Source organism: Pygocentrus nattereri, chromosome 13 (genome assembly GCF_015220715.1).
Source record: "Pygocentrus nattereri isolate fPygNat1 chromosome 13, fPygNat1.pri, whole genome shotgun sequence".
NCBI lineage: Eukaryota > Metazoa > Chordata > Actinopteri > Characiformes > Serrasalmidae > Pygocentrus > Pygocentrus nattereri.
The window spans coordinates 14,363,129-14,377,209 of NC_051223.1; the positions used below are offsets into that span (position 1 = coordinate 14,363,129).

General features: G+C 38.5%; 1 protein-coding gene across 2 annotated transcripts in view; it reads left to right on the forward strand.

Annotated features, from left to right (window-relative positions):
- Positions 1-343: 343 nt before the first annotated feature.
- Positions 344-14,081, forward strand: part of arhgap17a (Rho GTPase activating protein 17a) — a 25,630-nt gene continuing 11,892 nt past the window's right edge. Inside the window, exons 1-4 of one of the 2 annotated variants that reach the window (XM_017705524.2) lie at positions 344-802; positions 9,360-9,399; positions 12,813-12,917; positions 13,044-13,120. In XM_017705524.2, the coding sequence (XP_017561013.1) occupies positions 750-802; positions 9,360-9,399; positions 12,813-12,917; positions 13,044-13,120 (275 nt within the window). In that variant the 5' untranslated portion in view covers positions 344-749. The remainder of the gene's footprint in view (positions 803-9,359; positions 9,400-12,812; positions 12,918-13,043; positions 13,121-14,081) is intronic. The other variant, XM_017705525.2, reaches the window with a different exon arrangement.

The window sequence follows — 14,081 nt, forward strand, 5'->3', positions numbered from 1 at the left end:
CACAGAATATCACAGAAATAAATAAAATCAACTTTGAAAGATACTACAAAATAATGGTACATTCGTTTTGTCTTCAGTAAATGTTGTCTTCACTAACCTTTGAATTAAAAAACTAAAAATAATCTCTGTTACTTTCACTTTAGGCGTGAGTCAGACAGTTTAAGCTTGTATGTCTGCAAAACAAAGACACAACAAAGTAAAATCAAACTTCTGAAAGGATTCAAATAAGACATTGAATGTACCGTATTGTAATGAGAAAGTAATCTTCCACTGAAGAGTGGGATAATACATCCAATTTCTAAAGGCATGACACCCTGCTGGTCGGGGAGGCGTGAAAAGGCAGCAGACTACACATCATCATCATCATCTTCAGAGTCAGTCAGTAACCAGCGAGTCATGAAGAGGGACTTCAACAGCTGATGTGTCAACTTTTCGTTTCCTCTCATATATTGGCACAAAATGGGACTTGCACGTCGGTACTGGCTACGTTAAACGATAGGGCGTGAAAACGGTTGACTACTCTTACAAAAGCTAGCTTTTTACATTGTATTCTACATTTTTTCTATACCGAGCTGCTAGCTTAGCGCGCTAGCTAGCCAGCTAACGTTACTTCAGCGGGCTAATCATCTGCCGGCTAAATTATCAGCACAACTTCAAGATGATTCAAAGGATTTTCGGCTAATGACTTATATCGAAGGATACTACTTTCAACTCTCGGAAATTTGGACTTGGTGGACCACAATACAAAAATGAAGAAACAGTTTAATCGCATGAAACAACTCGCCAACCAAACAGTTGGCAGGCAAGTACAAATTGTTGAGCAGTTTTCTCTGTTGTTGTGCTGTGTTGCCAAGGCGGTAGCGGGTCGGGTACTACCTGATGACTCCGATTTGTCCTTGATGATACACGCAGTTAGCTACCTAAACAAATATTATTTGTTTTAAATTTCTGACGATCGTCCAACTTTTGACAGTATGCATAAACCCAAATACAAAAGCCCATTTAGTACAGTTTATAGACATTCTAACCAGTAAGGCCACATAAGTCCAGCCAGTCTATGAAACAGTCGTTCAGAGCATAAAAGCAGATCGTTATCTGAAGTTGAATAAAATACGTAAATCTAGTCACTTCGGTGTTAATTGTGTAATTTGTATGGGTATTTAGAGTTCTCGTCTGTAAATAGCCATGGTTTATCTGTTGTAAATACCGATCTTGTATTAAAACGTTTCTTCCAAACTGATTGTTCATGTGTTAGCAATTGTGTGTGAATCAGAACTCAAGAACAGATCAAATATGTTCCGTCTTTTGTCTGTTCAGCTCCTGCCTTTTCTTCTGCGTCTAGTGTAGCTGATGTACTTGGTATGTGCTTGTTCATCATTTCCAAACTCCTCTGCTGACAAGCCCACAGGACTGCATTCTCTTCGTGCTATTTTTGTGCTTTATTGTCATTGGGGTTTGTAATTTGGTACAACAGTTGCTCGGCTATAGACGGCCACTATAGACATTCCTTAAGCTTCCTAAAGACACCCATCTTGAGTTTACATGTATGTTAGGCCAAAACTTTTGTTTTTGGTCTAATGCATGAGCTGTATACAGTAGGATTTTGTTCTTGCTTAATGTTCATCTTAACTTTTAAAACAGATTTATTGAACCCACCTTGAAAACAATTGAACACTAAGCCATTTGATCAGAGAAACGATGTTTTTAATGTCAAAGTGAATGATTCATATGTAGTTATTTTCATTCATTGTTTACAAAATTTTGTTGAAATCCCTGTTTTGATCTCAATGGTTTATCCAGCTGTACAATGCATTTTATTTTGATGTGATTAGAGATGGCATGTTTGCTGAATGTTGATGGATATCAGGCTGAAAGCAGCAAAAAATGCTGGATCAGATATCAGAGGGGAGAACAGAATAAATCCAATTTAATCCTGTAACAAATCTATCCTGACACAGCTCTCACACTGATAAAGTTTGCTGGCTATTTCTTCCTGTGGTGTATGATATGATGGCTTACTTTTAGATCTTACGTGAAGCTTCATTTTAAAATGGCTCGTTTTGAGGGTTTTTTTTTTTTAAGATAAAAATGTCAGATCAGTATTGAATTGGCTGATACTCGATGTTTCAATATTGATATCAGTATTGGCATCTGAAAAGAATGTGGTATGGTGCCATCTTTTATTTACCAGAGGAGGTTTATGTGAGTGTCACACAGCATCTGTATAGACAGTGTATATGTTTTTAGTGACTGAGACACTACAAGGAAGCCCCTTTCTAGCAGCAGATTCTTTACCATGCAGCAACCCCTGACCTTTAGCATCTGTGTCCTCATTTTCATTCTTTGAATGTGTGCAATCTGATCAGCCTCGGGAGGCTTGTTGCAAGTCATTGTAATGGCTGTTGTGACAGAGACACAGTAATGATCTAAGCAGAGCTAGCCTGTTTTCTTGGTGGTGACATTCTACCATGAAGAATTTGATGCTCTCTGTTTTGAAAGAGGACAACCCACACATTATTAAGGCCTAAACATTACACATAAACTTGCCTATTCATTTGTTTAAATTCTAAGACAGTTCCTCTCTAATGCACAGTAAAGCAGTGCTCTTCTGTAGGGGTGAGCCATGTGATAATATGGTGGAGTCATCACAATAAATTGCAGTAAGCATTTCTGGGCATGTTTAGGATGTTTTAATTACTTTTACAATGTTGTACAACTGGATGTATCATGAAAATAAATTAGGTCTCAATGTTGTAATACAAGGGGTTTTATCCTGTTGTGAGGAGATTGCAGGTTTGAGCTCTGATGATGCAATTGAAATTTGTTGTACATATAGTTGTGATAAAAGTGCACTAGCTCTGCATTAAACCTCAGAAGAAACCGATTGATCTGTATCATGAATCATAAGTGTCAAGTGCTTTTGCCATGTTGCCCACCGGTATTGACAGATGAGAATAGAGTAGTATTTTGTACTCTCTAACTTGAACATAAAATAGAACGTGGTTCTAACTCTCATTTTGAGACAATAATAAAGAACCCTAATAATTCACACCCAGGCCCATAGCTGTACTTATCTGTAGAGGTATATATCTGGTCCAGCACATTTATTTAAACACAGTTAGCTGAAAGAGACAGATGTGTATGTCTGGAATACTCATGGTGTTGACTGTATTTCACTAACAGTAATTCATAAGGTTCTGATGCAGAAAGCAGACTTGAGTGCAGGAGTGGGGAGGGGTAGGCCGGACACAAGCCTCAGCTGGTCCCATGGTTCCTGTGATTGTGATGAGGCAGTACACTCTGTTCGGCACGCAGCTCCTCAAAGGAAATCTCCCTTTATTCTTTTTTTAAACAGGAAACTGTCCTGGGGAAGTTTAATTTCTAAGAACAAAATCAAAGAATCAACCCATTTACAATCGCAGGCATGTTGTAAATAAGCTCCTTCTTTAAGATAAATAACATGCTTCTGCATGCTGTGCTAACCTAATTTTAAGAAAAAGTAAGTTGTACAACAGACTTGATAGCAGTTCCAAAAAAAAAAAGCAAGAACTTTTTTTTCGTGTGTGTGTGTCACTCAGGAATTTCTGAATGGCCGAGAGTACCAGCTGTTAGCTGTTCATTTAGAACTGAAGGGTTACTAATTGTGAGATAATGGCTGAGGCTATCGGTGTCATTAGGACAATACAGACAGATGTTCTGCCTATTTAAGCACAAAATCAATGAGGTTTACAAGGGCACTGTAATTTGCTGGTTTACTATGGACTGTTCACATCCAACAGCTTTATACAGTCGCATGCAAAAATTTGAACACTTCGGTCAGATTTTCTAAGTAAAAGTAGTTAACGCATCCTCAACAGAGAACAGCTTTTTAAATATTTAGTGTACAATTCCTATGTATTTGCCAAGTTTGAGAAAAAGGAAAGAAGTAAAACAGTCTTTCAGAACAGACTACATATCTTTCAGCAGACTACAGACTTTTTCCTCAATGTTAAATTCAGCAAATGAACAGTAATTGTGCTTTCTGTAGATGTGTACTTATTTTTACTTGCAGTCAACAAAACATTTGACCATGACTTGCCATAGTTTATGCATACGACTCTTTGTCAGAGAATTCTAAAAATCCAGCTGCTCCTTGGCCGTATCTGGTGACTGAAAGGTAAAACATTTATTTTTACACCTCTGAAAATTTTGGACATCATCTTTGTCCACCCATACCCTAATGAATGAACCTCACCTCAAAGCAAAGCACAATGTAATGTCAAAATATATCAAAAGCCAACAGTCACCATTAGGCCATTCAACTAGCTGAGAATGCAGATCCATTGTTGTTTCTCTGCACAGGCCTTTCAAAGAATGGAGGCCTGAATTTGTTGCAGTGTTTTCTCATTATGAAGTTCAGTTGGTCTTGAAAGCTAGGTTTGTTTTAACTGTGTGTTTAATCAGTTGGTATAAGCAGTTGACAGAATATCACAGGGGTGTTTGAATATCACTAATTGGGTGTTTGAAGAACGAGACTGGCTGATTAAATGAGTGGAATCAGATGTGCTTCTGCTTGATCACAATGAAAAGCCACAGGCCCTCCGTGGATAAGATTAATGACCCTTGGAATATCAGTTTACAGATTAGAGCCTTTTTTTCATGTTATTTTGGTAACATTTTTGTTTTTGATTATACTACAGTTATTTGACATCATAGGAAAAAATAATTATAACTCAAATTACAGAGTGATCTTGTTTAAAGGTTAACCCACCCTGGCATCCAGCAGCGTTTGGGGATTTTCTTGTTAAAACATACATACTAAAGCTATCACCACTAAACTGGCGAATTGAATCAGGTGTGTTTGAACAGGGACATCACCAAACTTGAATGGGTCCAGCCCTCCAGCACCAGACACTGAAACCCCTGCCTTTCAGTCTTTTGTGATGACCATAGATTAAGATGAAGATGTAAGGAGTAGAGGTCGTAAAGGTGAATGACTTGGGTCAACCATCCAGAGCAATGGACAGTGTAGAAAAGAGGTGAAGAAGAGGGTGCAGGCAGGATGGAGTGGGTGGAGACGGGTGTCAGGGCAGAAGGATAGCAGCAAGAGTGAAAGGGAAAGTTTACAAGACAGTAGTGCCTCCTGCTATGATGTATGGTTTGGAGACTGTGGCTCTGTCTAAAAGGCAGGAGGCTGAGCTGGAGGTGGCGGAGATGAAGATGCTGAGATTTTCGTTAGGGTGACAAGGCTGGACAAGATTAGAAATGAGCAGATCACAGGGACAGTGAAGGTGGAGCAGTTTGGAGATAAAGCCAGAGAGGCCAGGTTGAGATGGTTTGGACATGTGTTGAGGAGGAATAGTGGATATATTGGTCAAAGAATGTTGGAGATGGAGCTGCCGGGTAGAAGGAGAAGAGGTAGACCTCAGAGAAGGTTTATGGATGTAGTGAAGGTGGACATGGAGATGGTTGGTGTAAAAGTAGAGGAGGCAGTGGATAGGGCAAGATGGAGGCAGATGATCCGCTGTGGCGACCCCTAAAGGGAGCAGCCGAAAGAAGAAGAAGAATTACAAGTCCATAGATTCTCTCAGAAGGTAAAGCTGCTCATCTCACATGATTTCCTGGTGGTCAGCTCAAGTGCTGATTGGCTTTTTCATGTCTTTGCATATCCTGTCATGAGCTTCGTCTGATTTGTGTTGAATTACTTTTGTTTTGCAGATCTTGCAGTTTCTTTGATTCTTTGTTTTGAAAAAAGAATCACAGACCAAACTTAGTTCACACCAGGGTTATTACTTGCTTTTTAAGCAGAAGTGAGGACAAAAAAAAAACATGATTGCAGATTTTTAAGGGCAAAATAGATTACTATCTTGACCTTCATGGTGATTTTAAATTACTTGAGTGTGCAATACCAGGCCCAACATAAAAGGGTGTGTACACTACTACTTTCAGACGTTCACATGTAATTGATGTAATACTAATTAGTCATACTATGTACAGTGATTATTTGTGTTAGTGGAAACAGTTTTTTATGATCTTTGCCACTTAATCTAAAATAAACAATGGTAGACACATAGAACTCTGATTCCATTGACCAACATATGAAATTACATGTGATTAACACAGCATGTTAACGTATAGCCTGTTTTCTCTGTTAATGCCCCCCCCCCTGCCTTTTGTAAAATGACGCCTCCTCTGTATTTGAGAGCTTGTCATACACTTGAGTCTGATGTTCTTATAGTTCTGCTCTACTGTACATGTGACAACAGCTTGGCCCAGGCATGATTCCAAAAAGTCTTTTGAATTCTAGATCTGGATTTGGTTACAGCCTTTCAGTCCTTCTCTTTGCTACTCTGTGTTAATTGAAAGCAGCTGTCTACCACCGTCACGAGGTTACTCTAGTGCAGTTTTGCCAGCATGAGAGACTATGCTGACTTTGTAGCATGGCACCCTGAGAGCTGCATGACTGAACCCAGTTGGCGTGACTGTTTATGTTGCACATTTATATAGCTCCAAGATAATTTTAGCATATTAGCCGAAGCTCATTATACATTACTGCTAATCCTGTATTAGTACTCGGCCTGCTCGCTTCAGAATCTAAAGTGTCAAATAACTTTCACGTTCTGCTTGATTTATTTCTTCATGTGGTGCTAATTACAAGATATGTTAAGGTTAAAGCTTTTCTACAGAGTTGTTGAGAAGGTTAACCTACTTAAAGTAGGCTATTTGTATTCATTTTCAAAGGAGGTATGGGCTAGCTCTGTTGTTTGGAATGTATCACAGGGCCAGCCATATTCTCACAATGTTTGCCAAAACTGAAAAAAACATAAATTTGGCTAGTGTGCCTGCACATTTGTTTTCCTTAAATAGTCGAGTCAAAGCCAAGAATACAGAGTGCTTAACCTTTTGACTAGAAGTTGTCTTTTAAAATGAAACATGATGCCAAGGAAGAGCTGTCTGATTTTAGCAAATATGTTATTTTATTTAGTTAGTTATTCAGCTATTTGAGATGTTGAAGATAAAGGACAATGTTAATTTATGCCAACAGTTGGCTGTTTTATGTTCTGTATGTATTCTTTAATAATTTCATAAATACGCAGCTTTTACCTTAAGCTTGACCATGTTTAGTCACATCTTCTATTAAAAAAAGATAGGTGATGCCTTTTGGTTTAGTATATAAGCAGCTATGCTGGATAGTTTTTTTGTTTGTTTTTTGTTTTTTGATACAGTATGCAAGGTGTGTGACTTTTCACAAGCAAGGGCTCCAGTTTGAAGACAAGATGCCTTGGTGCTTCAGAGTGTACCTTTTCATCCACCTGTTCAACAGTATAGAAAACCCAGCATTAACTGTGTTTTGTTTATGAGTGACATTTTGCTTAAAAGTGCTACTGAAAATAATTTTCAAAGATTTACTAAAATAAAAATCTATTTACTTAAAAAAAATACCTTGGCTTAACATCAGCTCACTATTGCATTATATATCTGTTTAGTTTTGAGGTTAAACCAACAATTAGTACACCTACCAGCACTGCAGCTTAATCCTTAATGCTAGTAGTTTTATGGTTCACGGATCACTTGTAAAGGAGGTTGATGTTCAGAGACAGTCATAACCTGATGGTGATAAGTGGGGTTTATTAACTGTTTTACAGCAGTAGGGTGTCAGGTGTTGAAAACTGTGAAGTGTGCAGGTGTTATCTTCTGTGTATGGGAGGATCTGTGCCACGGTCAAAGCCGTCTATTAGTTTACTATTAATAGTGCCTAACCATCTGCACATATCAGCATGGCAAGGTTGATGGTGGAATGCTGAAATGTCCTGGGAAAGAGCATAGCTATCTATCCTATTTCAGCCAGCTGATTGACTATGAGCCATTGACTACTGTTGAATTAAGTCCACTGCCAGAGTTTGCAGTCTCCGTTAGGCCTGGGTTATGGAGCGATGTAATCTCATATCGTTTATGATGGTCAAGCAACCTGATGACAAAGGTTAAAAGCAATTATGGCCATTTTGGTAAAAGGGGAACTGGGGTTCAAGTTTAAGAAGTGTACATACTTGCACATCAGTAGATGGTTCCACATACAGAGAAAGAGGAGCGGGTGTTGTTAAGAAAGTGCCTGTGTTATTTCTTTTTACTACACAGTGTAATGCTAGCTTTACCACGTAGATTGACCTCAATTTATGCGAATGGAATCGAAAATAAATGCTGATGTGATTTGGACCTTGAGCTCTCCTCAAAGTGACTCTCTGCAGTAAAAATGAGCTAAAATGAGTTAACTCTAAACTCGAGAGTTTCTCTGATCCTTGTTTGTGGCCAGTGTTCTTAGAAAAAGGTAATAAGTAAATAAATTAATATAATAAAATGAAATAAATAAATATGAAAACATTGTGCACAATTTATTTATTTATACAGAAATAATACTAATTAAATAATATAAAAACATATTTTTTGTACAGATGAAGTGTCCAGTTAGTTGAATTAATCTTGATTTTTAAAAAATAATTTTTAACTAAAAAATAATAGTAGTTTTTCTAGTAGTTAGTAGTTTTCTAGTGCTAGTAGTTTTCTTGATATCGCTCATGACTGGTGTGTGTATGACCTATATATAATTTTTTTGTGTTAGGCATAAAGAAGACCTAATGCAAGATTGTTTCAGCTTACCTATTTATGCTTATAGACAGATTAACCATATCATTAAAACCTTCTTTCTTTTCCATTTTATTAGCTTCGCTTACCATGTTTGAGCACTGTGTAGCTTTACAGTTACAAACTATAGTCCATCTCTTCCTCTGCATACTTTGTTAGCCCCCTTTTGCCCTGTTTTTCAATAGTCAGGACCACCAGAAAGCAGGTTTTATTTGGGAGGTGGATCATTCTCTGCTTTGCAGTGACACTGCCATGGTGGTTGCATATTAGTGTGTGTTGTGCTGGTACAAGTGCAACAGACACAGCAGTCCTGCTGAAGTGTTTAAAAACATCAGTCACTGCTGGACTGAGAATAGTCCACTAACCTAAAATATCCAGCCAACAGCATCCTGTGACCACTGATGAAAGACAAGAGGATGATTAACGCACAGTGTGCAGCAACAGATGAGCTACTGTCTCTGACTTTACATCTACAAGGTGGACCAACAGGGTACGCATGTCTGACAGAGTGGCCAGCGAGTGGACACAGTGTTAAAAAGTCTCCAGCAGAACTGCTGTCTGATCCACTCATACCAGTGTAACGCACCCTAATATGCCACCAGCATGTCATGGTGATTGCAGTGTTGAGTTATCCACTTTTTGTAGCCTCTTTGTTTTCATTTCATTTTGAATGTGGAATCTACTATTACATAGAGTATTATTTTTCTCCACTGTAAGCCTCTCCTGCTTTTCTTTTACAGAGCGGAGAAAACAGAAGTCCTCAGCGATGACCTGTTACAGGTGACTACTTCCTTCTTAGTTTTATCAGTGTTTCTAGTAAATGTAAGTCATTGCCTTTGGAAAATGCCATGTCATCTATTAATGGTTTGGACATACAAACTATTGTATGTACACATGATTCATATCGATTTGGTTTTAGAAAGTTAGTCCTACCCCTCACACCTAAAAGAGAATTTCTCAGATTTTTTCCAAATTAAGCTTACGTAGGTATTTTGTCTTGCATCCTACATGTATCTCTCTAACCTACATGTGTTTTTAAAAATGCACTTTAGTTACAATAATCTTTTGACTTATAGTAAAGCAATGTTTCGGGCACCAGTCAGGATATTTATAACCATTTCATGTAATAACTTTCTGTGAAGTACCTTTTAGAGGCATATATCTAATTCCTAACACCGCCAATTCTGACTCGGTAACTTTTTCTAGAACAGGATATGTCACATCAAACCACACTGAATGCCTTTGTTTACAACTTAACAGTTTAATTATGCATAAAATCTGAGAAATCTGTGGAATTCCTCTTTAAAAGAAATAAAAACTAGGAAGTACAGTGCACATAACATTAACATTAAGTGAGTGTAATTCATATTTTGTCTGTGGGTTATTGTTTTTTTTTTATCTGAAATCTGCTGCCTGTATATTGTGAAACTGGTTTCTCTTTAGTGCTGTGCTCATTTAATTGTTAATAGAAGGACCCATGTATCAGTGAATTTGACCTGCTTTGTAAAGGTTGTAATCAATCTTTGCTCAAATGTGAGTCACAGTGTTAGTCACTGCTACTAGGCAAATACATTCCAAACACTCTTTCATCACGTAGGAGATGATGCGTTCTAGTGCGTGAATGAAGTGACAGGAAAATTACCTGTGATGGCACAGACAACTTTTGTCCTGACGAGTCTTGCCCTGTTGTAGTCTATGGCAAAATGATGGGAAATAAAGGTGAGATAGTTGTGTAGGAATTAGATTTTGGAGGCGCCCTTGCTTGTACTGTGCTCTGCTGTGCTCATTGTACTCCACAAAGCTGGGTTAAAGTCAAAGGATGGAAGAACTGTGCACAGTGGTTAGGAGCATGGACATTTGCACACCAGATTTTTTTATTTTTTTTTTGTTACATCTTGTTTGCTTCTTTAGGTTCCAGTGTGTGCCAGTCCATCTCTCACCAACATGCTAACACATCACCCATGAATTGTGTTGACATTCCCTTTTGTGGTAAAAATTGCTAGCCCTTCTGCTCCACCTGTTTATCAGCAAGTAGCACAGTGGTGTCCTGTCACCCACACCCAGCTGTCAAGGCTGAAGCAAAGCTCAGATCCTTGGGGCTTCTATACTTATTCACGGCTCCTAATTTATATTGGACCGCTTTAATGATCATGTTAATGACAATGTTGAGTTAATAGTTTAAAATGCTATGCCATGAAGGTGGACTTTGTTGTTGTTATTATTGAGTTTAGTGCATCATAGACCCAGTATTTCCGACACATAGGTTATAAATGACACATTGCAACAAAAATTGGGTGCAATATGCTATGGTTTATCTTTTTGTTGAATAGGCCAACAGCCTGTAAAGAGTAACAGGCACCTAGAATCAGCTGCTATAAAAGAACATATTTGTGGGTGGACCATAGATAGGCCAGTTGTGTTCTGCCAACCACTACTAAGGTGTTTGAAGTCTGCAGTTTGGAGACCTTTTCTTTGACCAGTGTGGGTAACTAGTGACATCATATCTCATGACCTGAGCCCCTCCCTTTTTAAAACGAGATCCATGTGTTCACGAATGATCTTCATGTGCTTGTCCAGGCATGCTGACTGGTCATTTTTGGCAGCAGCGGAGCAGTGAGTTTAGAAAGGGGTTTCCCTCTCTTGCTTTCTGTTGAACACTCATAAAGGAGGTACTAAATCGATTCCATTACAGATGGAATGGGTGCAGCCCATTGTTTGGGCTTGTTTAGTCTGGTGCTGCTCAGCCAGAGTTCAGTATGAGTTGGAAACAGGCAAACATTTTAAAGACCTTTAGCACCAGTTAATCCAAACAACCCCTGAACAGGATCTCCCTATACAGAAAAACATCAGACAGCAGTCAATGGATTCTTCTTGTTCCTCTGCCAGGTGGAGTGTCCCTCTCTGTTCCCATGCAGAGCTAGCCAAGGCAGGAGACACCCAAACGGAATGTATGCCTGACCCAGCTGTGTGGGATAGGGGAGGGGGCTTGGAATGACGTAAAGGGCAGGGTGGTTAGGGGCGTGAAGAGGCAGTTATCTCCTCTCCCAGCCTGTGGAATTTCTGAACTCATTTGTTGTTTTTGGAACACACATGCAGTTTTCTTTTTCCTGTTATCGCTGTCATCACTCTTTGTTTGTTCATTCATTCCTCTCTGTTCAAGCACACGGTTTTGAATTTCTCTGTATTATATTAACAGTGGCATATTTTCATGCATTCAAAATCTACTTAAATTGTGAATGATATATAATACATACATACAATTGTAAAACAGGGATCTTGTTTCAGGATACTTGAAACATTTTCATCTTATAGATCAAAACAGTTGTTTATCTGAGGTTTGATAAGTAACACCAGTAGTACTTTTTAAAAAGTACTATTAAAAACTTAAAAACAATGGTTTCAACTTTCTCTATGCCTCCCAGACAGAACTGGAGGCACTTCAGCCAGTTAAACAGGGTGAATAATGTACTCTTGGGTTTCGGGTTATGATTTCACAATGGGGTGAAACCTTAGAAAGCTGTGGCACTTGGGTGCCACAGTACAAAATAAAAATGCTTCAACTTTTGCATGAGTATTTGCCTGAGTAAATATAATGTATTGGTGCTTTATTTACTTGTTTGCATGTATTGCTGTTGAAATGATAGTACAATGTTACTTGAAACTTACTAAATGTGAATTAATGTATTTGAAATAAGAGAAAGGCCTGAAACAACAGCCTTTCTCAGAACACAATATTCCAGCTGTCGAGTCCCTATGTTTCAGAGTTTTAAAAAGCATATGCTTTACATATCTCTTTTGGGTGGGTGTGATAAACCGTGTACCTAACCCAGTACTAAAAGCAATGCCTGCCTGCCTCATAAAAGGAGTTCTATTTTTTTCACTGTTTCACTGACAACAGACAGGCCTGTTATAATAGTCTTATTTAAGATGGAATGCAGAAGTGGAATGTGCATTTTAACATGGTATTAGTGTTAATGTTGTTTGCATTCTTGGCAAAGGTGTGTGCTGTGTGTATGCAATATATTTTGCAGATTGTCATTATCACATCATAAAGCCTTACCAGGTTATTGTGTAATTTGCCTCGTGACTTTTTTCAGAGGCTGGTTGCTTGTTGCTACTACAATGTTGAGCACTCAGCTGTGGTCTGATATGGATTGTGGGATCCTATTGATAATTTGTGCTGTTCTGCATAGATTGAACGCCGAATGGAGCTGGTGCGAGTCATTTCCCACAACACACACAAGAGACTGGTCACGTGTCTACAGGGGCACATCGGCACAGATGCTGAGAAGAGACACGTAAGGGCCACTTGCACATTAATGAAACACAAAAATGGCTCCGCAGCACCCTTTCTGTTGTGAATAAATAAATAAATCTTTATCCATTTGTATCTGTTGTTAGAGCGTTGTGTATTTGTTTTGCAGAAAAAGCTCCCACTCACAGCTTTGTCACAGGCCATGCAAGATGGTGGAAGTCAACTAGGGGAAGAGTCCTTTATTGGGTAAATGTGGAATGTGTCCTATTTTTGAACTTGCTGTTGATTTCAAGAAGTTCACATTTATCAGTTTACTCAGTTTTACCCATAATATTGTCAGATGAGGTCGGTGTCTGGCATTTGCTTCGTTTTTGACTGGAGCTGCAAGGCTAATGAGCTAGGAAATGGTAGTATTTTGTGCAAACTGATTTATTCTGCGGTCACTGCTTAGATCAAGCGTGTCAAATCTGTTGCAATATCAAGTCAAAGTTCTCTTATATAGCACTTTTCCGATCCAAGCCCCCATGGACAAGCCAGTGGCAACAGTGGCAAGGAAAAACTCCCTAAGAGCAAGATGGTGTGGCTGCTTGTTTTCATTCCAAAAAAGCAGGAGCTCACAAACACCAGCCCTTTGCAGATAAGATTGGATACCCCTGATCTAGACAGTCTGTGTTTTAAAAGTAAATCTTTCAGAAGTCACAGAAGTCATGCAGTGATAGACCAGGTCTATTTTCCTCTAGACAAAGTGAAAAACAATGTAAAACGTATATCCTAAAATTGGCTTACAATCAGTTAGCATTGCCAGTGCCAAAACATCTGAAGCAGTTGACTGAATCAGGTATAAATTTCCTTGCTATGGTCAAATCAGTCAGTATTGTACTTTTTATTGTTGCCATATGTCCTTTTCTATGTCTTTTGTGAAATCAACATTATTGGGTGTAATTGACTTTAGTGATGCTCATCAATTTGAATCTGAGTCATACTCTTGTCTATTTACTTACGTCATACAGTGTCAGAGACTTGGCACAGTCTGAGGAAGAATGTGATGATTTAGGCATGCAGTTTGCACAGTGCTATTACTATTAAATATGTCTGTGTGTATAAAGACATTGGTCATTTTGTTATTTTTTTTGTTTGTGGGTTTGAATAAGCTTCTGTTAATTGAAATCTATATTAGCCTAATAGCTCCAGTGCAAGTTCAAAGAAA